We start from the raw sequence: 26,221 nt of genomic DNA, 5'->3' as shown, positions 1-26,221 counted from the left end.
AGAGAAAGATAACGGGCCAGCAGTCTTGCTATGGCCATATCCGACGATCTTCCCCATCCCTTCGTCAATATCAGTCGGTATGACCTGGATTAAACACGGGCAGGGAGTGGGGAAGGGGCACCATAGCATCGCTTCTTCTGCCGAGAAATAGTACAGTCGCTTCCTGCCTTGCAGCCGGTCATAGCATGGCTGATTATGCAGAAGTGCATGAAGAACACGCAACCGGCTGGGTCCTATGTTGGCCTCCTCCTGTCAGCGTTTCTCACTGCAAGGAGGTGGGGAGTCCTCTGTGGGGACCTCACCATCGATTATATCACACAGAGCAAGAAAGATCATCCAAGTGTAAGTATGACATCAGTTATTTTTGTCGATGTTATGTAGAGGAGATGAACTCATTCTGTTGTATACATGATCAATGAATAAAGACGAATAAAGACACACGTTCCCCTGCGGACCTGTATAGTACTGGAGTGATAGATTTTCTCACATGTAACGAACATACGGAAGACGAACCACACAATTTTGTGATGTTTTAAGTATGCACTTCAACAAAATGAACTTGAAAAACCTTGCAAAAATGCGGATTCCCTCGCCAACACTTGAAATTAACTGTTTAATAGAACATTATCTGCAAAAAGCAGATATAAATGGAGGACGACGGTTCAATCCTGCGTCCGGCCATCCTGATTTAGGTTTTCCGTGATTTCCCTAAATCGCTCCAGGCAAATGCCGGGATGGTTCCTTTCAAAGGGCACGGCCGACTTCCTTCCCCGTCCTTCCCTAATCCGATGAGACCGATGACCTCGCTGTCTGGTCTCCTTCCCCAAACCAACCAACCAACCAGATATAAATATGACGTATCCAACACTGTCATTTGTAATTGTATAGTTATATATATATAAAATAGCTGTATAATTAAATTATAACTGACCTGTAATGACTGTAATGTTCCCAGAAAAGTTATCAGTAAAATAAAAAGCTTTTATTGGCACTCGAGTGAGTACAGGAATCTGAATGATTCCACAAGTAATTTTGTTGACGCCACTCTTATGGCGTTACTTTTGTTGCATTTGGAACCTCAAAACACAATTCACTCTCATGTATACCAACCTACGTTAGCTTTTTTCATTCAATGTTGGTAGTTGTGTAATCAATTGTGGCTTCTACACTGGAATGAAATGTCAGACGAAGTGGTGTAGATGGCAACAGAGACAAATAATATGAAAGAAGTTACAGGACCGATATTGCATGTTATAGTTGTTGGATTTCATCACAAGAAAGGATGCCAGGTACAGCTACAAAGTGTTAAATGTCATGCGACGAGTGGTGAAATCGAAAACAAGCATTGGCGCCGTTGTCGTACTGTTTGTGTTGTGCGTTTATTGAAATTGAATATGCTGGCAGGTATATTTAAAAAAGTAGCTTGTGATGTACAATGCCTACTAAATCCTCGATGATCATAGTGCCAAGTTCTATGACCTGTGAATCCGCTGCCGTTCTGGATCACCACTGAAATCTTCCGTAATTCGCTTCGTTAGCTATATACATAACAACTGGATTGTTTCCATCGTACAAAGATGCAAATAGAACAGATTGGCTTTTCAAGCATTTTTAAACTGAACACACGCGATACGCTCTTACTGCGTATGTTCTTCCATTTATCCATGTTTTTGACGACAAGAGCCTGCACTCGTTTCTTGTTTTATTCTGTATCTGTGCACAAGAGGTAAAATTTTGAGGGGGAACGACAAACATTTATGAATGTATTTTAACATATTGTGGTGAATGGCAAGACCTATTTCGTTCCCCATACTTATTTTATCGAACCTTGTCCTTTTTGTCTGATGGTTTACTCGTTGATATAATCTTAAACCATTATTATTATTTGTATGCTATAGAAGGAGGTTAACGCTCGCTCAAGGTAGTGGTGGTGTGCAACTAAGAGGTACATGCAGGGAGTGAGGAACAATCCTGCCAGCAGGAAGGCTAATGAAATTTTTTTTGTATGTGGTGAGCAATCAGCTGTTAAAAATTTAAAAAAAGTTTTGTTGACAAAAACCAACCGCAGCTAAGGTGAATCACTTGATATTGCTACCACATTGGATGAAAAACAATCATTTAGTGGCACAGAAACTATCACCATGGCAATCCCTGTCCATAGAACTCCAGGACATAATTCATTCAGTCACAGGAAATGTTCCAAAAATCCCACAATAAAGAGGAATGTGGGAAGTGTCAAATTATGTGTTACCAGATGAAGCAGCCACTGCAGGCAATTTCTCTAAAGTAAATTAACAAATAATTATAGCTAGTGCTAATCTCACACTTATAATTAAGGACTTATTTCTAGATTATTTCATTAATAAATGACTGTTCATTAATGTTACATAAATGATTAGTGAGAAATGGAGATTAAAACTGCAGCTGAGTTTTGTGAGAGGAGGAGCATCCATGATCCTTTTTTACCAAACACACTGCTATTTCTCCTTTGAAATGTTTAACTGCTCTGTCTCCTTCTCCCCCCTCCTCCTTTACACTACTGAGCTCCTGTTCTTTTTTCTTTTTAACTAGTTAGGATGATGAAGCATAAGAGAGAGAGAGAGAGAGAGAGAGAGAGAGAGAGAGAGAGGTGTATGCAAAATGTGTTGTCCGTATATTTTCACTATCAAAATATCAGGATGCTCAAGGGAGTATAGGACCTTTTGTATAGGTATATTCTTGTAATTAACATCTTCAAATATAAATACAAGTACTTAATATTAGTAGGGAAAATAGGCATTTTCGGTGGGGAATCTCTTTGGTCTCGTGCCAGTCATCTGTGACACAGTGTGGGGTTCTCATGACAGAACTTGGGAACCAGCTTCAGTTCTTGAGCATAACAATTAGAACTGTATGTAACTACTCCCTTTACTAGTTTCACTTAACTAATAAGTAAAGGTTCACTATTTTTGGTGTTACACTCGACTCTTTAGGAGCTTCTACTCTTCTATCTGTGCACCTTTTTTGTGTAGCTGCTGCTACTAGATGAATTGATTGATATTAACTTCATTTCATGTTTATTGCTACATGCACTATTAACACTTGTTTGCACTCCTGTTTCTTCTTCTTTGTCATTTGCTCTCTACATATACATCTAGATACATACTCTGTGAGCCATCATATGGTGTGTCGTGGAGGGTACCCTATACCTCTACTAGTCTTTCCTTTCCTGTTCCACTTGCAAATAAAGCAAGGAAAAGACAACCCTCCATGTGAGCTCTGATTTCTCATGGTCCTTAGGCAAAATTTATGTTGGTGGCAATAGAATTGTTCTGCAGTCAGCTGCAAATGCCAGTTCTCTAAATTTTCTCATTGGTGACAAAAAGAATGTTCTCCAGGGATTCCCATTGGAGTTCCCAAAAGCATCTCCATAACGCTTTAATGTTCATAACCATAGTCGCTATGATGACATCATGGTCACTAATCCTCATCTCTATACTGACGCCATCGATAAGATCCAGCCTGTTTGTAGCTGTGGACTGTCAAACTAGCTACTCAAGGCAGTTTTCAGAAAACGTGTTTGAAATGCTTCGCAAGACTGCCTGTATCTCTGCAGTGAATCCATAGATGTCCCAGTTCATGCTAAAATGCTAGTCGCCTCCAACTAGTGTTCCATGATGTGGGTGTTTGTGTTCTACTGAGCGTGGACTTTCATTAAATAACTCGAGAACTGTTGCAGCAGAATCAGGTGGTTGGTAAAAACATCCAACAATTAACTTGTTTTCATCTAGACGCGATCAGGAAACTTTAATGTCTCGCACTCAATTTCAACGTCAATAGAGAGAATATATTTGTCAGATGCAACATTCTCCCTCCTATGACGTCTAATCTGTCTTTCCGATACATGTTCCATGACTCTCTAAATATCTTGGAGCATTCTACTTTGGGTTTCAGCCAGCTCTCAGTCCCAAGAATAACTTGAACTTTTCTGGAGGGCAGTAAATTTGAGAACCATGTTATAAAAACTTCTAGAAGTTACTAATAAAATTTTGACAATTGATGTGCCTGTATTCTGAGCGCATTCTGATTTTGCTGTCTGCGTATTGACTGACGAGTGTTCATCAGAGCACTTCAAACTGCCGCGGGGGGGGGGGGGGGGGGGGGGAAGCACACCCTGTATGCTCTACAAGCAGTCTCTACCCTAGCAGCCGCTTCCTTTGTGTAGTGCACCTCTGACCTATCAAGGGGAATTCCACAATTCTCCACGCAATAACACTGGTCCAGAAATCTACAGCCAAAACTGTCATGGAGTTGATGAAGCCTTTGGTTGAGACCCATGTCTTGGCTCCAAACCAAAGGACCTTGATCACCTCTGGCAACAATGCTGCAAATCATGAGCTCTGCTCATTGGTGCTGACTTGAGCCACAACTTGCAGAAGACTATACCATGCATGCTCAATAGTTGCAGGCAAGGCAGCCTCCACATCTTGGTGAGGCCGCATTGCAGACATACTGTGTGTGCACATTGTCATTCTTTCTAGCACTGAATTCTATCTTTCTAAGGGGCTCCTCAACGATAGCTAGCAAACCCCTGCCCATGTATACCTGCTTGGACCCTTCTGAAGGAATGGCCACCTGCTACCTCAAAGGGTGAATAGATGAGCCAAGATGGCCAGCATCCACAGTGTACTGTCCTCAAGTGACGTGAACACATTACCACCCACCACTCGCCATGCTGTGAGGACTGATCCACCACATTGGTTGTTATGCTAGGAGGTGCTTCGGCAGCAGAGCCCATGTGCAAAATAAGCGACACCTGAGGTGTCCCATGTGATACGCCAGATTCTCCACCACTGCTACACCCTGCGGCAGCAACCTGAATGTGGCTGACCGTAGCTAAAAGTGCATTCAGCTATTCATGAACTGCAGCCATCTTCTCCTGTGGCTGCACACAGCAGGCACACATCCTATCCTTTTTAGCAAGATTATTTGGAGGAGTAAACTATAAAAGCAGACTGAAAACTAGATAAACGGCTTGCTACCCTCCTCATGTGTCACACCAATGCTTGCTGGTTCCTTAATGAGCTGTGTAGCTGGCTATTCAAAAGAAATGAAAACTGCACTATGGACTGCCTGAATTTACACTCACCAGACCAGAAGATTAAACCTCTTAAGTAGAAAAATGTGCACAAAATTTAAGAAATATGATACTTGTAAAACACAGGAAAAGCTAAATACATAAACTGCTGCTCTGAAGATGTCAGCGAACGAAAACAGGGGGCCTGACTAACTGCTGACTAAATGAATGGACGCTTGTCTTCAAAAGCAACTACTGTGCTACAAACTTAATGATTTTACACTTACAGTTACAAAATAAGAGATCAGACCTGTTAAATAGAAAGTCACACATGAGATTTAAGAAATATACTAAAAGAAAAACACAGGAAAAGCTAAATATGGAACTTGCTGTTGTGGAGATGTGTAACAGGCGACATCTGGGAGCTGACTGTAGTTTACTTCACATTTCTTCTCCCTCTTTGTCTTTTTTCACCACATGTACATGTTATTTGTTGGGTTTCTTGATCTTGTAGGGAATGTTTAATGTAGTGGAATGTATCAGTTTGTTGTCTGTTGCTGTAATGGCTATGTTAGTGTTGTGTTTTGTTGTGTTGTGTACCCATTCCGTAGCTGTTTTTCCACTGTTCTTCATTGTAGAAGCTGAGCAAGATGACACAGTAATCAGCACACTGGACTTGCATACTGGAGGATGATGGTTCAAATCTGTGTCTGACCATTCAGATTTGATTTGGTTTTCCATGATTCCCCTACATTGCTCCAGGCAAATAACAGGATGGTTCCTTTGAAAGGGCAAGGACATATTCCCAACCCAGTCCTCGAAACAATCCAAGCTTATGCTCCATCCCTAATGACCTCAGTGTCGACGACATGTTTAACCCCTAATCTTTTCCTATTTGTAGAATTTTTCAAGATGCAAGCTACTAATATTTGGCACACTGGACTTGCATTCTGGAGGACAACAGTTCAAACCAGTGTCCGACCATCCTGATTTAGGTTTTCCATGATTCCCCTAAATCGGCTAAGGCAAATTCCGGCATGGCCCTTTGAAAGGGCATGGCCGATTTACTTCCCCATCACTCCCTAAGCCAATCGGACTGATGACCTCGCTGTTTGGTCCCCTCCCCCCAAATCAACCAACTAACTAATCAGTCAGTCATTCATCTCTTCTTCATTCTTTCAATTTGCGTGATATACATTTTATTCTTTAATTTTTATACTATTTCTGACTTAACTGTATCACATCCCACCAGACTTAACAGTTCTGTTAGACGTGATTGGCACCCAAGAACATATTTTTTCCTTCTTTTGGCCAGTTACAAAAATCTGTCATTCAAATCTTCACTGCATCTGGATTTTTGTCTTTTATCTTCCGGTTGCATTCTTTCAACAATTTCATCAAAGTTGCATATGCTGAAACTCTTCATCCCAAAAATGTTTGTTCAGCCTATTAATAACTAATTATATTGCTCTGTTTCTGCGTATTCTGGTCCGTTGTTCATCCTCCAGATAATCTGACAAAATATGAATGCCAGAGAGGTCTGAGCACAGAACTGACCTTAGGTTATCTTTCATTTCAGATGAGCCATAGTTTCTTTATGGTTCTGAGAATGAAAACATGGTCAAAATAGGCAATATAGTGTTTGACAGTGCTCCTTATGCCCTGTTTCATGTCCTAATTATTGGGTTTTCTTTCCAGTGTTGAATCAGATGTATCCAGAAATTTCCCAAGTCTTGTTCACTCATTTGTGTCTATTCTTTGTCTTGTCTCTTTTTCTTCAGTCAGTTGTACTCACTGAAGCTTTGTTGTTAGTGTACCACAGCGAGGTGTCTGGAACTGTTTATGGGTTTCTGGTTCCTGTCTCCTTTGTGGAGAAATGTCTTCTTTCTAGTATCTATTCTAGTGCTCTGCCACTCCTGTATAGTCATTTTTGCGTTGGGACCTATCAGTTCTCACTCTGTGTGCATGGTAGAGCTGTTATTTACCCACCTGTCTTGCACTGTGATGCACTTTCTCATATTATAGAATTTCTTCAGCTCTCTCTCTCTCTCTCTCTCTCTCTCTCTCTCTCTCTCTCTCTCTCTCTCTCTCTCTCTCTTTCTTTGTGCAGCAAATCCAGACTTCTTTTAGATGATCCCTCTCCACCATCTCACCCTTCTGATCAAAATTCAGTCATGTCTTCATGATCCCTATGGGACATATTTTTAGATTCAACACTCAAAAGTTGGCTCTAAAAACTAAGTGGGTTTTCATGGGCAGTTTGCATCTGTCTTCAAGGGTCTGCCAGTTCAGTTTCTTCAGTATCTCTCTTACATCCTCCCAAACATCAAACCAAACTGTCAGTACTTGTGCCACCCTTCTTTGTAGCTGTTCAGTATCCCCCGTTAGTACTATCTGGTACGGGTCCCACACTTGTGCAGTATTCTAGGATGGATCTCATGAGTCTCTTGCATGCAGTCTCTTCCATAGATTTATTGCGTTTCCCTAGTATTCCAACAATAAACTGAAGTCTGCTGTTTGCTTTACTCAGCACCAAGCATATGTGATCAATGCATTTCATATCCCTGCAAATTATTACGCCAAGACATTTACATGAATTGACTGATGTCAATTGTGACCCATTGAAGTTATAGTAAGAGGATATGACTTTCTTGTTTCGTGAAGTGCACAGTTTTAAATGTCTGAACATTTAAATCAAGTTGCTAATATTTGCACCACTTTCAAATCTTATCAAGGTCTGACTGAATACAGACAGTATTTCATTATAAACAACTGCATCATCTGTAAATAGTCTGAGGTTACTAATAATATTGTCTGCAAGGTCATATATATGCAACATGAACAGCAAGGGTCCCAATACACTTGTCTTGGACACACCAGAAGTTACTTCTACATCAGTCAATGACTCTCCACCCAAGCTAACTTGTTGCATCCTCTCTTCCATAAAATCCTCAATCCAGTCACAAATTTTGCTTGATACTCCATACAACTGCACTTTTGATAATAATCATACGTGTGATACTAGGTTAAATGCTTTTTACAACTGAGAAATACTGCATCTACGTGACTGACTTCATAGACTGCTTTCAGTACGACATGTGAGAAAAGTGAGAGATGGCTTTCACATGATTGATGTTTTTGGAATCCATGCTGGATGACATGCAGGAGGTCATTCTGTTTGATATACCTCATTATGTTTGACCTCAGAATATGTTCTAAGGTTCTACAGCAAATGAATGTCAAGAATATTGGATGGTAGTTATGTAGATCACTTTTTCTATCCTTCATTTAGTAGGTGTAACCTGTCCTTTCTTCCAACTTCTGGGCATAATTTCTTGTTAGAGGACTCTATGGTAGATTATAGTTCAAAACAGGGGCCGACTTGGTCACAAATTTAGTGTAGAATCTGATAGGAATTCTGTCGAGCCCTGCAGCTGTGTTCAGTTTTAACTGTTTCATCTATTCCTCATTGCCACTGACACTAATATATATCTTGAATAATATTTACTTGGCTACCCTTTAAATATAATATTTGACGAGCGGTTGTTGCCTCATGCTTTCTCTGAAAGTTTAGACAACTTGAGATTATTTGAACTTATGCAGATCCCATCTCCTTAATTTCCTATCCGTTTGCAATTTCTTCAGTCCTAGTCTTAATTGTGGTTCACTGAAGGTGTTTTGTAGGTTAGAGTATGGTATCTAAATCTCTACCTTACTACTGTATAATCTATTTGAAACCTTGAAGCACCTCCAAGTCTCTTTGTGTGTACAATATACTGATGTGATTTTTAACTGAAATGTTAATTGTACTCTGTGAAAAATCCAACCAGGTTGCTTGCTCTTTCATTCCTTTCTTCTGGTACATGTTATCTGTTTTTCTTATCTCATTGTTGAGTTGTCATCACAGTTAATTTTTTTCTATTTTAGTGTACTCAATAATTTCTTATATCTTGTCACTTTCTTCTCTCTCATCATCGTCTGCGAAGCTAGTTGCCAGGTATGTTTGTACTATGTTGGTGTCTTATAGATTTGTATCTATCTTGGCTATGAAAACACATTCACTACACTATTGGTAGTAGCTCACCTACCTTCTTATTGCCTTGTTCATTAATAGACATACCCTTGCATTACCCTGGTCGATTGTGTGTTGATGACCTTGTACTCACCTCGTGGGAATGCTGTTCTTGCTGCTTCTGCACTTCACTATTTCCTCCTGTTTCGAACAACCACCTTACTAATTTGCTTTCCAAGTTCTCCAACCTGTCTTTGTAAGAGCTCTAGAATTCCACACACTAACCTGTAGGAAGCAGGTTTTTTTGTGATAACACTATACTTTGAGTAGTCTCTAGCTGGAGATCCAAATGGGAGACTTTTACCCCTGGAATATTTTACCCAAGAGGATACCATAATTATTTGTGAAACCTCAGACTTCCTGCACCTGTCTGGAGAAGCAACATTATCTCCCTGAAATCTACAGAACATCGACTCGACATCAGCCAGTGACTGAGGAAGCCGCGGATTGTAGTTCCCAGGACTGCCTTCTCCTCTTCAGTTCTTTTGCCCATAGCGGATAAGCCCTCATAAGATTCTCGACCGCCAAAAGTAATGAAAGGAAAAAAAGAAGAAATTTCAGGAGAAGGCTACTCAGTTGAACACGGAGGCTCCATACTCCTCCACACCATAAGACTCTGAACCGGTGTTTTTTGATGTCCTTCCATTCCCCCTCCCCCATCTGGTGACAGATGGTGATCATGAGGCATGACCTTTCTTGGCTGCTTTACACCTAATCAGGACACCCTTAATGTCCCCCCTGCGGGTCCGGGGTAAGAATAGGCCCGAGGTATTCCTGCCTGTCGTAAGAGGCGACTAAAAGGAGTTTCAACCGTTTTGGCCTTCCATGTGATGGTCCCCCTTGGGGTTTGACCTCCATTTTTCAAAATTCTACAGAAGTACGAGCCTTTTGGGGAAGGACACCTTACGTGGTGTACCACTGGTCCTAAGTGCACTAAGACCTTGGTACTCAGCATTGCACCGGCGTTATAACCGTACCCACTATTCCTCAAATTGGGCCTAAACGCCTGATGGGTTGTCCAAGTTACGCCCATAGTGCATCTCCATCTGCACCAGCGATCATGATGGACTTTCCATGGCACCAGAAATCCAGCACGGTAGCCAGCCCGTTGTGGTGGGGTCGTCATGTACCCTCTAGGTTGTAGCCCCCTGACAACACAGGGATCGTACTGCCGATACCTGAGCTGCACCCTCCCCACGTCGGCCAAGGAGTAGATGCCCGTCTCCTTGGGGCATCAGGACTCCCGGCAATGGTCATCCTGCCAGGTGGCTCTTGCTGCGGCTGGGTGGCGCCCGTGGGGAGAGCCCCTGGTCGGAGTGGGTGGTATCGGGGCGGACGTTTCGCAGATGAAACGTCAACACGTATCAGGTCGCTCTGCGGCCGAGTCTTTCAAAAGAAAAGGTACCGTTTCTAGTTCTGGTTCTCCTGCCCTTTCCCCCTTGGCCACTCCATGGGAGGAGGGACAGGCCCGCCGGCTTGGGGCGAAGTACTTCCCCCGCTATTTGGTCTGTTCTCGAACCGATGGGGGGACATTCGCCACCTCCAAGCCCATGTTCTTTGTTCAGCACATTGAAGACATCTTCGGGGAAATCGAGGCTCTCAGCAAGATGCGTTCAGGGTCCGTTCTTATCAAGACCACCTCCGCCACACAGTCGGCGGCGCTCCAGGCGTGCGACCACCTAGGGGACATCCCAGTATCCATTGTACCACATCTGGCACTAAATAGAACGCAGGGGGTTATTTTTCATCGTGACCTCCTGCTACAATTTGATGAGGAGCTCAGGGCCAACCTGGAGCGCCGAGGCGTGCATTTCGTCCGGCGAGTGCAGCGCGGCCCCAAAGACCGTCGCATCGACACCGGGCCCTTTATCCTCGCCTTCGAGGGGGACGTTCTCCCGGAGAAGGTAAAGGTGATGTGCTACTGGTGTGACGTGCGACCTTACATCCCGCCTCCTATGCGCTGTTTTAGTGCGCTTTGGGCACATGTCGTCACGGTGTGAGGCTGAGCCCCTTTGTGGCGATTGTGGACGTCCTCTTCGTGAGGAACATACATGAACCCCACCACCTCGGTGCATTAATTGTCCTGGCGTCCACTCGCCTGGATCCTCAGACTGCCCCGCATATCAGAAGGAGAAGAAGATACAAGAAATCAAAACTTTGGATCGGCTCTCTTATTCTGAGGCCAGGAAGAAGTATGACCGCCTCCATCCCGTGCCATTGACCACTTCGTTTGCCTCAGTTGTGTCCACTCCTTCCGCGGTATCCTCACCCCTATCCTGTCCCCCTTCCGCCTCCTCCGCCCATCAGGCGGCTCTGCCTCCGCCTCCCAAATCCCTCCCTTCCAAATCCTCCTCCCCTGTGGCCCCCACCCCCTCTGCCCCAGGGGCCACCCTTCCTCCTCCTCCTGCCCCCACGCCACCTGAGAAGCGATCCTCTTCTCAGGCGTCCATCGGGGGAAACGTTCCGGACCCCAGCTTCCGAGGTCCGGCGTTCCAAAACGGACCCCGCGCGTGAGGACCTTCTTCGGGTCCAGCCCACCATCCCTGTGCCTCCTCGGCCTTCCAAGAAGGCCTCCAAGAAGAAGTCTCTATCCCCCTCTCCACCTCGGCGCGTTTCGTCTGACGCTCCATCCGTGAGTCGCTGCTCCCGGCCGTCCTCAGTTTCGCTGGGACGCTCTGCTGACAGGTGCTCAGCTGGCCTTTCGTCGGCAAACGATGCTGCCCCTCCTACACAACCAGGGACAGCGGCCGCAGCTGGCGACGAGTCGATGGAACCGGATCTGCCTCCCGTCGGTTGTAGCGTTGTTCCCTCGTAACCTGGCCCTCCGTGGCCGTCGAGGTGACCAGCTCTTCCCCCGTCTCGTTCCCCCAACTTTTTGACTAGCGATGGCGTTGTTTCATTGGAACATAAGAGGTATTCGATCTAATCGGGAGGAATTACAACTGCTCCTCCGCCTGCACTGTCCGCTTGTCCTTGGTCTCCAGGAAACCAAGTTGCGCCCGACTGACCGTATTGCCTTTACCCACTATACCTCGGAGCGGTATGACCTCACCCCTGTGGACGGTGTCCCAGCTCATGGTGGGGTCATGTTGCTCGTTCGGGACGATGTCTATTACCATCCCATCCCATTGACCACCCCACTCCAAGCAATAGCTGTCCGCATTACTCTTTCTGCTTTTACTTTTTCAGTTTGTACCATCTACACTCCACCGTCATCTGCTGTTAGTCGGGCTGACATGATGCACCTGATCGTTCAGCTTCCCCCGCCGTTTTTATTGTTTGGCGACTTCAATGCCCATCATCCCCTTTGGGGCTCTCCTGCATCCTGTCAAAGAGGCTCACTCTTGGCGGATGTCTTCAACCATCTCAATCTTGTCTGCCTCAATACTGGTGCCCCGACTTTCCTCTCGGACTCTACTCATACCTACTCCCACTTGGACCTCTCGATCTGTTCTACCACTCTTGCCCGTCGGTTCGAGTGGTATGTCCTTTCTGACACCTATTCAAGCGACCACTTCCCCTGTGTCGTTCGTCTCCTGCACCACACCCCATCCCCACGTCCTTCGAGCTGGAACATACTGAAAGCTAACTGGGGACTTTACTCCTCCCTGGCGACCTTTCCGGACCACGATTTTCCCAGTTGTGACAGTCAGGTCGAATACCTCACGGCTGTTATCATCAATGCTGCCGAACGTTCCATTCCTCGTACTGCTTCTTCTTCACGTCGCGTTTCCGTCCCCTGGTGGAACGAGGCTTGTAGGGACGCTATCCGTGCTCGACGACGTGCTTTACGCACCTTTCGCCGCCATCCTACGTTGGCGAATTGTATTGAATACAAACAACTCCGAGCGCAATGCCGTAGAGTCATCAAAGACAGCAAAAAAGCTTGTTGGGCCTCTTTCACCAGCTCCTTGAACAGTTTTACACCCTCTTCCGTCGTTTGGGGTAGCCTGCGCCGGCTGTCGGGCGTTAAGGCCCACTCCTCGGTACCTGGCCTGACCTCAGGTAATGAGGTCCTTGTTGATCCTGTGGCTGTCTCCAACGCCTTTGGCCGCTTTTTCGCGGAGGTTTCAAGCTCCGCCCATTACCATCCTGCCTTCCTTCCCAGGAAAGAGGCAGAAGAGGCTCGGCGACCTTCCTTCCACTCGCTGAATCTGGAAACTTATAATGCCCCCTTTACTACGCGGGAACTTGAACGTGCGCTTGCACTGTCCCGGTCCTCTGCTCCGGGGCCAGATGCCATTCACGTTCAGATGCTGGCACACCTTTCTCCGGCGGGCAAAAGCTTCCTTCTTCGTACCTACAATCGCGTCTGGACCGAAGGTCAAGTCCCCATGCGTTGGCGTGACGCCGTTGTTGTTCCTATACCCAAACCCGGGAAGGATAGACACCTTCCTTCTAGTTACCGCCCCATTTCTCTTGCAAGCTGTGTCTGTAAGGTGATGGAGCGCATGGTTAATGCTCGGTTAGTCTGGATTCTTGAATCTCGACGGCTACTTACTAATGTCCAATGCGGCTTTCGTCGCCGCCACTCCGCTGTTGACCACCTTGTGACCTTGTCGACATTCATCATGAACAACTTTTTGCGAAGGTGCCAAACGGTAGCCGTGTTCTTCGACTTGGAGAAGGCTTATGATACCTGTTGGAGAGGAGGTATCCTCCGCACTATGCACAGGTGGGGCCTACGCGGTCGCCTGCCCCTTTTTATTGATTCCTTTTTAACGGATCGAAAGTTTAGGGTACGTGTGGGTTCCGTATTGTCCGACGTCTTCCTCCAGGAGAACGGAGTGCCTCAGGGCTCCGTCTTGAACGTAGCCCTTTTTGCCATCGCGATCAATCCAATTATGGATTGCATTCCACCTAATGTCTCAGGCTCTCTCTTTGTCGATGACTTCGCGATCTACTGCAGTGCCCAGAGAACATGCCTCCTGGAGTGCTGCCTTCAGCGTTGTCTAGACAGCCTCTACTCATGGAGCGTGGCAAATGGCTTCCGGTTCTCTGAAGAGAAGACGGTTTGTATCAACTTTTGGCGATATAAAGCGTTCCTTCCGCCATCCTTACATCTCGGTCCCATTGTTCTCCCATTCGTGGACACAATTAAGTTTCTAGGGCTCACGTTGGACAGGAAACTGTGTTGGTCTCCACATATCTCTTATTTGGCGGCCCGTTGTACACGTTCCCTTAATGTCCTCAGAGTTCTTAGCGGTTCATCTTGGGGAGCGGATCGCACTGTCCTGCTTCGCTTGTATCGGTCCGTAGTCCGATCGAAGCTGGATTATGGGAGCTTCGTCTACTTGTCCGCTTGGCCATCCCTCTTACGCCGGCTCAACTCCATCCACCATCGGGGGATACGTCTTGCGACCGGAGCCTTCTACACTAGTCCTGTCGAGAGTCTTTATGCTGAAGCTGCCGAGTTACCATTGACCTACCGGCGCGACGTACTGCTGTGTCGGTATGCCTGCCGGCTGTTGTCTATGCCAGACCACCCCTCTTACAAGTCCTTCTTCGCCGATTCTCTCGACCGTCAGTACGGGTTGTATGTGTCTGCCCTGCTGCCCCCCGGAGTCCGCTTCCGTCGCCTGCTTCGACAATTGGATTTTGCCCTCCCTACCACCTTCAGAGAGGGTGAGAGCCCGACACCACCTTGGCTCCAGGCTCCGGTTCATATTTATCTCGACCTCAGCTCACTCCCGAAGGAGGGTACTCCGGCTGCAGTGTATTGCTCACGGTTTGTCGAACTTCGTGCTCGACTTGCCGGTCACACCTTTATTTACACCAATGGCTCCAAAACTGACGATGGTGTCGGCTGTGCCTTTGTCGTCGGGGCCGCCACCTTTAAATACCGGCTCCTCGACCGATGTTCCAGCTTTACGGCCGAGCTTTTTGCTCTCCATCAGGCCATTCAGTATGCCCGCCGCCACCGCCATTCATCGTATGTACTCTGCTCTGACTCACTCAGTGCTCTTCAGAGCCTTGGAGCTCCCTATCCGGTTCATCCCTTGATTCAACGGATACAGCAGTCCCTCCATTCTTTCGCTGATAATGGTGGTTCTGTCAGCTTTCTGTGGGTTCCCGGACATGTAGGAGTGCCTGGGAATGAGTCTGCGGATGCTGCAGCCAAGGCTGCAGTCATCCTGCCTCGGCCAGCCTCCCATTGTGTCCTGTCATCTGACGTTCGTGGGGATATATGTAAGAGGCTTGTGTTGTTGTGGTGGGATGCTTGGTCATCCCTCCAAGGAAACAAGCTCCGGGCAGTAAAACCGCTCCCAACTGCTTGGACAACATCCTCCCGACCATCTCGGCGCGAGGAGGTCCTTCTGACCAGGTTGCGGATTGGGCATTGCCGGTTTAGCCACCGCTACCTGCTCTCTGGTGACCCAGCCCCGCAGTGCCCTTGTGGTCAGGCATTAACAGTGCGCCATGTTTTATTGTCGTGTCCCCGTTTTAGTCAATTTCGTGTTGTCCTGTCCCTGCCATCTACTTTACTGGATGTTTTAGCTGATGACGCTCGAGCAGCTGCTCGTATTCTGCGTTTTATAACTTTAACTGGCTTGTCCAAAGACATTTAACCTTTTTACTTATTTTATCTGCATATTTGTCAGGTCCTTCTGGTGTCCCCCCATCCCCTTGAGTTTTACCAGATTCCATGTGCTCTAACAACAGTGACTGGGCGCTAATGACCTCAGCAGTTGAGCGCCCTTAAACCCAAACAAACAAAAAAAAAACACCCTTAATGTGATAATTCACTGAAACTGCAATGGTTATTGCTGTCATCTGCCAGAACAACTAATTTCCTCCTGTTCTGTGATCTGTGTTGATCTCCCAGAAACACATTTCACTGATGACCATTCATCGACTCTTCGATGTTACCTTACATTCTGTTGGAACTGTACTGACTCCTAGAGAGCGTCTGGTGGTGTCTCTGCAATGGTTCACACAGATGTCGTCAGTGAGTGAATTCCTGTCTGCATCACGTTGGAAGCAATAACAGTTTGAGTGCAAACGAGCCCAGTGACCATCATTTGTAACATTTATTTATCCGCAGGCACGGCATTTTCTACATACCTTGAGGTTGCTGCCTGAATTCGAAAGCTCTACCTCCCTTTCTCCTAGTTAAGAATTTCAGTGCACATCACCCACTGTGGGGAAGTACCATGTCATCTGGCAGCGGCCTTCGGATCAACCATCCTCTTTCCGATTTTGATCTGTCTCTCTTCAATGACGGTACTCTCATCCATTTCTGTGCAGCTCGTGGTGCCTTTCTGCTATTGATCTGATGATTTGTTCCCTCAGTCTCATGGCTTCGTAACAATGGTTGCCACACGGTGATGTTTATGGCAGTGATGAACGAATTCCCATGTCAGGCTCTTAGAAGCCCCAGCTGGCAGTTATATTCCTCTGCTGTCACCTTGCCCACATCTTGGTCAGGCTTGCATCAATGAGATTTTGAGAGATATCTTCAATGAAATCACCCATGCCACTGTAGCTGTTATTCCCCTTGCTACAGGCCAGACCCCTTCCAGTGCGAGCAGTGCTGTGGTGAACCACAGTCTTTGCAAGAGCTATTCCGGATCAGCAAAGCATGGTGTTGAATCACAAGTGACCACACTTGCCACTCTTAGGGAGCTCACCTACCTTCTTATTGCCTTGTTCATTAATAGACATACCCTTGCATTATCCCTGGTCGATTGTGTGTTGATAACCTTGTACTCACCTCGTATCAGATTTGATGCAGTAAGAGGGAGTGCTGGGAGCACTATTTGACTTTCTCATCAACATGTGCCCCTTCATTCCAGGTGTGGGCCAAGCCCCTTAGTTTGCTGGGCCACTGAAGATCAACAACTGTTCTGGGCCCCCTCCTTCAAGGTGGTTCTTCTACCAATAGTCGATTCTCACTGAAGACTTTGCAACACATTTTGTGACAGCGTTCAGCATCCTTTGTTATCTAGTTACCTTTCGAATGCATAAAAGAAGTGTTGAAGGCGTGTGCTTATCCTTTATCCCTGTCACGCAGAATTGTACAATGAACTGACTGGGTACTGCTTCATGCTCTGAATCATTGCACGGTGTGGACCCAGGTCCTGATTAGATTCATAATCAGATTATCAGATTATTTAACATCTGAATGTTAGGCAAAAACTCAATCTATTTGGCATCTTCAACCTTGTTTGTCTAGAAGATGTTTTCCCTTCACCGTGATGAGATAGTATCATCGTCCGAAGGGGGGAAAATCCATTGACAGCTACTGACTTATTAGCCTTTGCAACACGCTCTGCAAACTGCTTGAAACATTGGTAGTCCGAAATTTATGCCATTTTTTTGCAAATAGCAGGGGCTTTTGTCCCTGTATCAGTGTGGTTTCTGGGAGGTATGATCTACAATTGATCCAAATTGTGAACTTCGTTGAAACTCTTTGATCGAGGCTACTCTACTCAACCTGTATACCGTTCACTGGAATGATCTGAGTATGGCCTCAAAGAGCCAAGAGGGAAGGCACCATAGTTTTCAGCATGCACCACAGTCCACATTTGTTTGCACATTGTTCCCTTAGTGGCTGCTGGAACAGCCTCTTCAGCATGCTGAATGAAACCTCTGGGTGTACGCACAGAGTGCACAAGCTATTTACCATCCCTTACTGCTGGTGATTTAACAAACTTTCTGGCCTTTTGCGCTTGCTTCCTTCAGACATAGTACACGGCAAGCTTACCAACAGATGAAGTGAGCCATACTGCTCAGTTTTAATTTCAGTGGAAGAGAGCATCTCAGACTTGGTGATTAGAACGATGGGTGCTAATACAATACACTGAGTTCTCTGTGCCCCCCCTTCCCCGATAAGTTCGTGTACTTCCTGTAATAGAGAAAGTATCCGTGGAAGAACATAGTACTTGAGGTGCCTTTAGCACATCTCTTTCAGTAGCCCAGCACATCCTTTCCTTGCAAATTCAAGCAGACTGTCAGCAGTCTGGTTGATGTACAACTGCTTACAAATAGAAACTAATTCATTCTGTGTTGCAGAACAATGTTCTCAGTGGTGCTTTGTTGTGACTGGTGAAATGTTTGCAATACAATAAACAAATAACTTTGTAACTTTAATTTAAGCTTTCTGATTCCCTTTTAATTTCTGACTCTGTTATGCTACAAGGATACTCCCAGGAATTTGATAACCAGTAGAAAACCTGCACTAAAATCTACTGATTCCGTGAAGCTAAACTTTGAGTCTTTCGTTCTGTTGATGTTATGCTCACTAAGAAACTCGTGTGACAAATGTAAAAGTGGCAGAAATGTGACAAATGCTAGTCAGTTTGCCCTGGAAAATTAAATGGAACAGAATATGCAGTTACAATTTGTTCAGAACACACAGTGATACTACAGTAGTCAACTTTGTAATAGCTGTGTTTGTATTCCTTAGAACAAACTGGTCATCGAGCAGAAAAAATGGAAATCTTGCACTAATTACAGATAAGGGGAAATCATTTTTCAAATAACACATCGCTGCAGAAATTTTTAGAATGCTCAGCCAGAACCTGTAAATGATTATTTATTACAAAATATGTATGGCATGACACTCTTGAACTACCAAAAATTCTCATAGATGTGCCTTTATTCATGTAGATAACACTGAGATTCGGGGAACTATTGACTGAATGAGGATACTTCTGCTAAAATGTGTATAAAGCAGAAATGTTGATTTAACTAATGCTGAAGAATGAATTATTTTCAAATGCTTCAGCAAAACACATAATTGTTTAGTTCATCTATTTTTAATTATGTGACTTTTTGCATGCTCAGGTCGAGTACTCCTTCCCACCATTGATAGAAGGCTCACCTCCAGACTCTTCCACGTGTCCCCCAGGCTGGAAGTACTTGCCCACTCTGGCACTGCCAGATGGCTCCCACAATTTTGATGAGGACACAGTGTACTTTCATCTCCCCAGTCTCACCAATCCGAAGGAGACTGTCTACGGAATATCCTGCTTCAGGCAGATTCCTGTCGAGGTGAGTATATGCAGCTGGGAAGCGTTACTAATTGGCTTTTACGTGTATTAAATCTGCTGAGTAACTTCATATGTGTGTCAACAATAAAACTGTGTAACTGAGAACAAAATGTTGAAAATAGCCAAATATGTAGGATTTAAGTTCACAGTTTCAGGACAGCAATACAAAGGTGTCAAGTTAATCTTCTTTACTTAGTGCTAGGATGTTTCCTTATACCTAACCTCCTAATCTCAAGGTGAATGTGAAAAGTACATAATTGTTATATGATTTGTGATTTCACACGTAATGTTGGCTCACAATTGGAAGGAATATTAGAACAAATTTTTCCACCAGAACACCACCTAGTAAGACAGTGGTGCTTACAATATAACTTGGGTTTATCTGATTTGAACATGAAACCAATTCTTGCCTGATATGCAAAATTAGATTTGTTACACAGGACTGTCACATCAGGCTGAGAAGGTGTTCCAGCATGACACATCTAACGGAGTTTTCTTAAAAGAAGTGGAATAGTGGAGAAAGGTTTATTTAAAATTGGTACTAGTGACACTTGGCTACTACATACAGTTGGACTGATGCACCAACTGGAAGACAAAGGAAGTACATCTACGTAATTACTCTGCTATACACAACAAAGTGTCTGGCAGAGAGTTCAGTGAACTACCCTCAAGCTGCATTTCTATGGTTCCACTCTCGAATGGTGCTTGGGAAAAACGGGCACTTAAATTTTCCTGTGCGAGGCCTGATTTCTCTTATTTTATGATGATGATGATGATCATTTCTCCCTACATAGGTGTTTTTACAATTGGAGGAGAAAACTGGTGATTAAAATTTCATGAGATCCCATTGTAATGAAAAAATCCTTTGTTTTAATGACTGCCACTCCAGTTCACGTACCATGTCTGCGGCACTATCTCCCCTATTTCGAAATAATACAAAACGAGCTGTCCATATTTGAACTTTTTCAATGTCATCCATCAGTTCCACATGACGCGGATCCCACACCGCACAGCAATACTCCAGAATAGGGTGGACAAGTGTGGTGTAAGCAGCCTCCTTACTAGACATGTTGCAGCTTCTAAGTGTTCTGCCGGTGGATCGCATTCTTTGGTTTGCTGTACCCACAACATTATCTACGTGATCATTCCAATTTAATTTATTTGTAATTGTAGTCCCTAAGTATTTAGTTGAATTTATAGCCTGAATATTTGTGTGGCTTACCACATAATCGAAATTTAGCGGATTTCTTTTAGTACTCACGTGAATAACTTCACACTCTTCTTTATTCAGGGTCAGTTGTCACTTTTAGCACCATACAGATATCTTATGTAAATCATTTTGCAATTCCATTTGGTCATCTGATGACTTCACAAGATGGTAAATCACAGCATCATCTGCAAACCATCTAAGACAGCTACTCAGATTGTCTTCTATGTCGTTAATATAGATCAGGAACAATAGAGGGCCTATAACACTTACTTGGGGAACACCAGATATTACTTCTGTTTTTCTCGATGACTTTCCATCTGTTACTACGAACTGTGACCTTTCTGACAGCAAATCACAACTCTGGTCGCACAACTGAGGCGATATTCCAGACACACAGTTTGGTTAGAAGACACTTTTGAGAAACGGTGTCGAAAGCCTTCTGGAAATCTAAAAATATGGAATCAATTTGACATCCCCTGTTGATAGTACTCATTACTTCATGAGTATAAAGAGCTAGTTGTGTTTCACAATAATGATATTTTCTGCATCCGTGCTGACTATGTGTCAATAAATAGTTTTCTTCGAGGTACTACATAATGTTCGAACACAGTATATGTTCCAAAACTGAAGTGCAAATCGACGTTAGTGATATAGGCCTGTAATGCAGCGGATTATTCCTACTTCCCTTATTGGGTACTCGTGTGACTTGAGCAATTTTCCAGTCTTTAGGTATGGATCTTTCTGTGAGTGAGCAGTTGTATATAATTGCTAAATATGGAGCTACTGTTTCAGCAAGCTCTGAGATTAACCTGACTGGTATACAAACTGGACTGGAGGCCTTGGCTTTATTAAGTGATTTAAGCTGCTTTGCTACACCGAGCATATCTACTTCTATGATTCTCATCTTGGCAATTGTTCTTGATTGGAATTCGGGAATATTTAATTCATCTTCTTTGATGAAGGAGTTTCAGAAAACCATGTTTAATAACTCTGGGTTTGTGGTAGTGTCATCAGTGACTTCACCGATGTTACCATGCAGTGAAGGTATTAATTGTGTCTTGCCACTGGTGTGCTTTGTGTATGACCAGATTGGGTTTTCTGCCAGATTCCAAGACAGAGTTTTGTTGTGGGAATTATTAGAAGCGTCTCGCATTGAAGTACATGCTATATTTCGAACTTCTGCATAACTTTTCCAACCTTGGGGTAGCGTCCAAGGGTGACTCACTCAGTTAACTACAGTAACAGGTCTGACAGAAAGGTGCACATCAAATAGAGAATGGATTTGTAAAATGGGGAATAGCGGCATAAAGATTGTTAAATAATAACTTTCTGTTATGAATTTAATTTCGGGATACATACTTATATTCCAGAACTACATAAGCTACAGTAACATAAAGAAAATACCAAAGAACGTGGTAATAAATATTTTTTAAAACTTACATTTATACTATAAAGTCTTCAAAATGCCCACTGTCTAGAGCAACACGTATTTGCAGTCGCTGAGCAAGGACTTATGGACAAACTGAAGAGATTTCTTCGATATCATTACCTGTGTTGCAACAGTTTAATGTTTTAAATCCTATTGTGTCATCAAAACTTGTGCATAGTCTTCATCTTTTATTTTACCCCAGAGAAAAAAATCTGCTAGTGTCAAATCAGGCAAACGTACAGGCCAGCTAATAACACCATCGATTCCTATTTAGCAATGAGGAAAGAGGTGGATGAGCACTTTCGTACCAACTTGCAAATAGTGAGCTGGGCACCCACCGTAGTGGCACCACATGCATTTACATATTTCAAGTGGTACTTTCTCTAGGAGACCCAAAAGCCCTTCAATCAGAAATTATGCTATTGTTTTATACATTAAGCTTTCTTCAGTGAGTTAAGAGCCATGTTCACTCTCCACTGTCTCTGATGTTCAACCTGCCTCAACCAGCTCAGATCCTTGGTGGCCCAATAATGCAGTATCATACATTCAGCTTTCTTTTGATTTGAATATAGAACCTATTGTCCTGATTATGCACCAAAAGTTAGCGGCAGAATCCTATGCATCTTCTTCAGTTCCCACAAGTTAATCTGCCGATGAAGTAACACATGATGCAGATGAAAGGTGTCTGTGCACAAAATGCGAACAAAGCTGTGCTGACTTACTCCAGTTTCTCCGGAACCAACATTTTTGTTCGGCACCATCTGTTGGAATATCTTTGTGTCTACAGCTTAACTGTTCTCTTCATATTTCTTCTTCATTCTCTGTAAAGAGGTCCAATCTGGCTTCTCTTGGATTTGTGAAAGGCATTTGTTTTTTTCAAACTGACATCCCCCCTCCTCCCTCCCCCCCTCCACTCCCCCGTGCGGGTCCGGGGGTTACAATAGACCCGAGGTATTCCTGCCTGTCGTAAGAGGCGACTAAAAGGAGTCTCACACCTTTCAGCCTTTATGTGATGGTCGCCCTGTAGGGTTTGACCTCCATTTTTCAAAATTTACCTGAAGAGCGGGCCAATTGGGGAAGGGCGCCTTACATGATGCATAGTGTCCATCAGGTGCTGAGACCCCTCGCATCCTTCATTGACATGGGTCTGCACTTCTGCTCATTTTCCAGCTGTTGGGCAAGGTCACCAACCTGGGTGCATTTTCGTCCATCCACTGTGCAGTATTGCTTTCTGCGCTGTTGACGACAATGGACTTCTTAGCTCGTTTGCGCCTGATATCTAGCATGGTAGCCAGTCCGTTGTGGTGTAGCCACCATGTACCCTGTTGGCTGTAGCCCCCTGACCACACAGGACCACACGGGGATCGCTCTGCTGATGCCTGCGCCGTTAACTCCCCACGTATGCCAAGGAATAGATACCTAGCACCCTGGGGCATCAGGACTCCTGGCAATGGCCAACCTGCCAGGTGGCCTTTGCTGCAGCTGGGTGGTGTCTGTGGGAAGGGCCCCTGGTCAGAGTGGGTAGCATCAGGACGGATGACACGCCATGAAGTGTAGTATGTCATCTCTTGCTGGTGGTCAAACACCAGCAGTCGCTAAGCGGTCAGGGTCTAACTTCAATAATAAGAAATATGACCCCAATTGCGGCCCCCCCCCCCCCCTCCCGTCCTGGCCACACCACGGGAGGAATGCCAGGCTAATGATGGCATCTAAGCTTATTCACCTCGGTACCTCATATGTACAAGTGTTGATGGGGAATCTTTCTTGTCAATGAAACCTCAGTTTTTGTGGAGCATTTAGAGGACAAGTTTGGGGAAGTGGAGTGCTTGTCCAAAATGCGTTCAGTGTCGGTCTCGATCAAAACAGCATCCTCTGCCAAGTCAGGGGCCCTACTTGTCTATGTCAAGCTGGGGGATGTTTCTGTTTACATCATGCCCCGTAAGAGCTTAAATATGGTCCAGGGTATCATATTTCACAGGGACCTTCTTTCGCAGTCTGATGATGAGCTGTGCACCAATTAAGAGCAGTGAGGTGTCCATTTCGTCCGGCACATACACCGAGGTCTGAGGGATAATCAGGTTGCCACCGGTGCCTTCATCTTGGCCTTCGGGGGTGATACTTTACCCAAGAAGGTCAAGGTGATTGTCTACTGCTGTGATGTAAAGCCATATATTCCTCCCACGATGCAGTGCTTTAAGTGCTGGAATTTCAGCTGTATGTTTTCCCGCTCTACTTCCAGTGTCGCCTGTTGGGATTGTGGAGGTCCTTCACATCTAAATACTCCCTGTGCCCCGCCTCCCATCTGTGTCAACTGCGGAGAGCGCCATTCGCCTTACTTGCCAGACTGCAGGATTCTCCAGAAAGAAAGAAAAATAGTGGAATACAAGATCCTGGACTGACTGACCTACAGTGTGGAATACAAGATCCTGGTCTGACTGACCTACACTGTGGCTAAGAGAAAATATGAGAGGCTGCATTGTGTGCACATGACATCAACCTATGCCACTGCTACGACAAGGTTTTACTATCTTGTGTTCTGCCACATACAGTTGGCTCTCAGAGCCATCTGACTCCACTGCCCCCTTGATGGTGGTGGGGGGCGGGGACGGCACTTCCCTCCCTGTTGCTACTACACAACCTACTTCAGGAGCAACACCCCGAAACCATCGGGGACGTCAGTCCCCACTTCTCAGTTGGAGAAGCGTAAGTCGTCGTCTGCTGCTCTTGTCAGGAAGGGATCCCTTGGGTCACTCCCTTCACAGGTTCCTACTAGTGGCAAAGCTGACACCCACCAGTGGCTGAAGCAACCACAGGGAGCTGGTCGTAGGACTTCACTGTCCTCCTCAGTCTCTGAGACTGAATCAGTGAAGCCTTCCCACCAGGACAATCCTAAGGAGCATCGAGAGAAACCAAGGCACTGCAGTGGCACCCACACCACCACTACCTACAAGCTCTGTGTCTGAGGATGAGGTGGAGATTCTGGTGTCCGCTGAGAACATAGATCACGCTGGGCCCTCGGACACAATGGATGTCGATCACACAGGTACTCATCTGGTGGCAGCAGGTGACCCTGAGACGTAGACTGCCTCAGTGAGTGTTTCATGCCTTCTCATGCCTTCCCAGTCTCATGGTCACGTAATCTTCCAGTGGAATTGCGGTGGTTTTTTCCATCACCTGGCTAAGCTACAGCAACTGTTTAGCTTTACACCTGCTTTCTGCATTGCCCTCCAGGAAACCTGGTTCCTGGCAATACAGACCCCTGCTGTCTGCGGCTATGAGGGGTATTAAGGAACCGTAGCAGCCATAATAGTGTCAGGTGGAGTTTGCATCTAAGCTCAGTATGTAGTGAACCTGTGCCCGCTTGAAACCACTATTGGAGTTGTGGCTGTCAGGATAAGGACGACACACACAATAACTGTCTGCAGTGTATATCTTCCTCCAGATCGTGCAGTGCCAATGAACGTATTGGTTGCACTGATTGATCAACTCCCTAAACCTTTCCTACTTTTGAGAGATTTTAATGCACAGAACCCCTTGTGGGGTGGCACCATGCTTACTGGCCGAGGTAGGGAGGTCGAAAATTTACTGTCACAACTCAACCTCTGCCTCTTAAGTATAGGTGCACCCCCCCCCCCCCCCACACACACACACACACACATTTCAGTGTGGCACATGGCACATATTTGGCCATTGATCTCTCGATTTGCAGTACTGGCCTTATCCCATCTATCCACTGGATAGCACATGACGACCTGTGTGATAGTGACCACTTCCCCATCTTCCTGTCACTCCCTCGGCGTCATGCCCATGGATGCCTACTGAGACAGGCTTTAAACAAGGTAGACTGGGAAGCCTTCACCTCTGCTGTCACCGCTGAATCTCCCCCACATAGTGCCATCAATGTTGTCGTTGAGCAGGTCACTACAAAGATTGTTTTTGCGGCAGAAAGTGTGAGCCCTCATTCTTTAGAGTGCGAAAGACACAGTCCCCTGGTGGTTGCCAGACGTTGCTGAGGAAATTAAAGAGTGTTGGCGACCTCTACAGTGACAAAAGTGGCACCCTTCCCTAGAGCACCTAATAGCCTTTAAGTGGCTCCGTGCCCCTGTTCGCCAACTTATAAAAATATGGAAACAGGAGTATTGGGAGAGTTATGTTTCGACCATTAACGATTGGATCCACAGCCAGTCTCTTGTCTGACTGCAAGCGACATGTCCTCGTCACCTTCAACCGGATCTGGTGCATTGGCGTCTTTCCATCACAATTGCAGGAGAGCGCGATCATTCCAGTGCTCAAATCCAGTAAAAACCTGCTTGTTGTGGATAGCTACTGGCCCATCAGCCTCACCAACTGTCTTTGTAAGCTGCTGGAACGTATGGTGTGTTGGCAGTTGGGTTGGGTCTGGAGTCACGTGGCCTACTGGCTCCATGTCAGGGCGGCTACCACCAGGGTTGCTTTACCA

At 45.4% G+C, this 26,221-nt stretch overlaps 1 protein-coding gene across 1 annotated transcript in view; it reads left to right on the top strand.

The window, feature by feature from the left end:
* The first annotated feature begins 1,151 nt into the window (after window positions 1-1,151).
* The window catches only part of LOC126253402 (late secretory pathway protein AVL9 homolog), a 125,890-nt gene continuing 100,820 nt past the window's right edge, over window positions 1,152-26,221 (top strand). The window contains exons 1-2 of the mRNA XM_049954702.1: window positions 1,152-1,289; window positions 18,918-19,124. Of these exons, the coding sequence (XP_049810659.1) occupies window positions 1,200-1,289; window positions 18,918-19,124 (297 nt within the window). The 5' untranslated portion in view covers window positions 1,152-1,199. The remainder of the gene's footprint in view (window positions 1,290-18,917; window positions 19,125-26,221) is intronic.

Source organism: Schistocerca nitens, chromosome 4 (assembly GCF_023898315.1).
Source record: "Schistocerca nitens isolate TAMUIC-IGC-003100 chromosome 4, iqSchNite1.1, whole genome shotgun sequence".
In the NCBI taxonomy this organism is placed as follows: domain Eukaryota; kingdom Metazoa; phylum Arthropoda; class Insecta; order Orthoptera; family Acrididae; genus Schistocerca; species Schistocerca nitens.
Note: the sequence above shows the minus strand (reverse complement) of the source record. Positions and strands in the feature narration are given on the sequence as shown.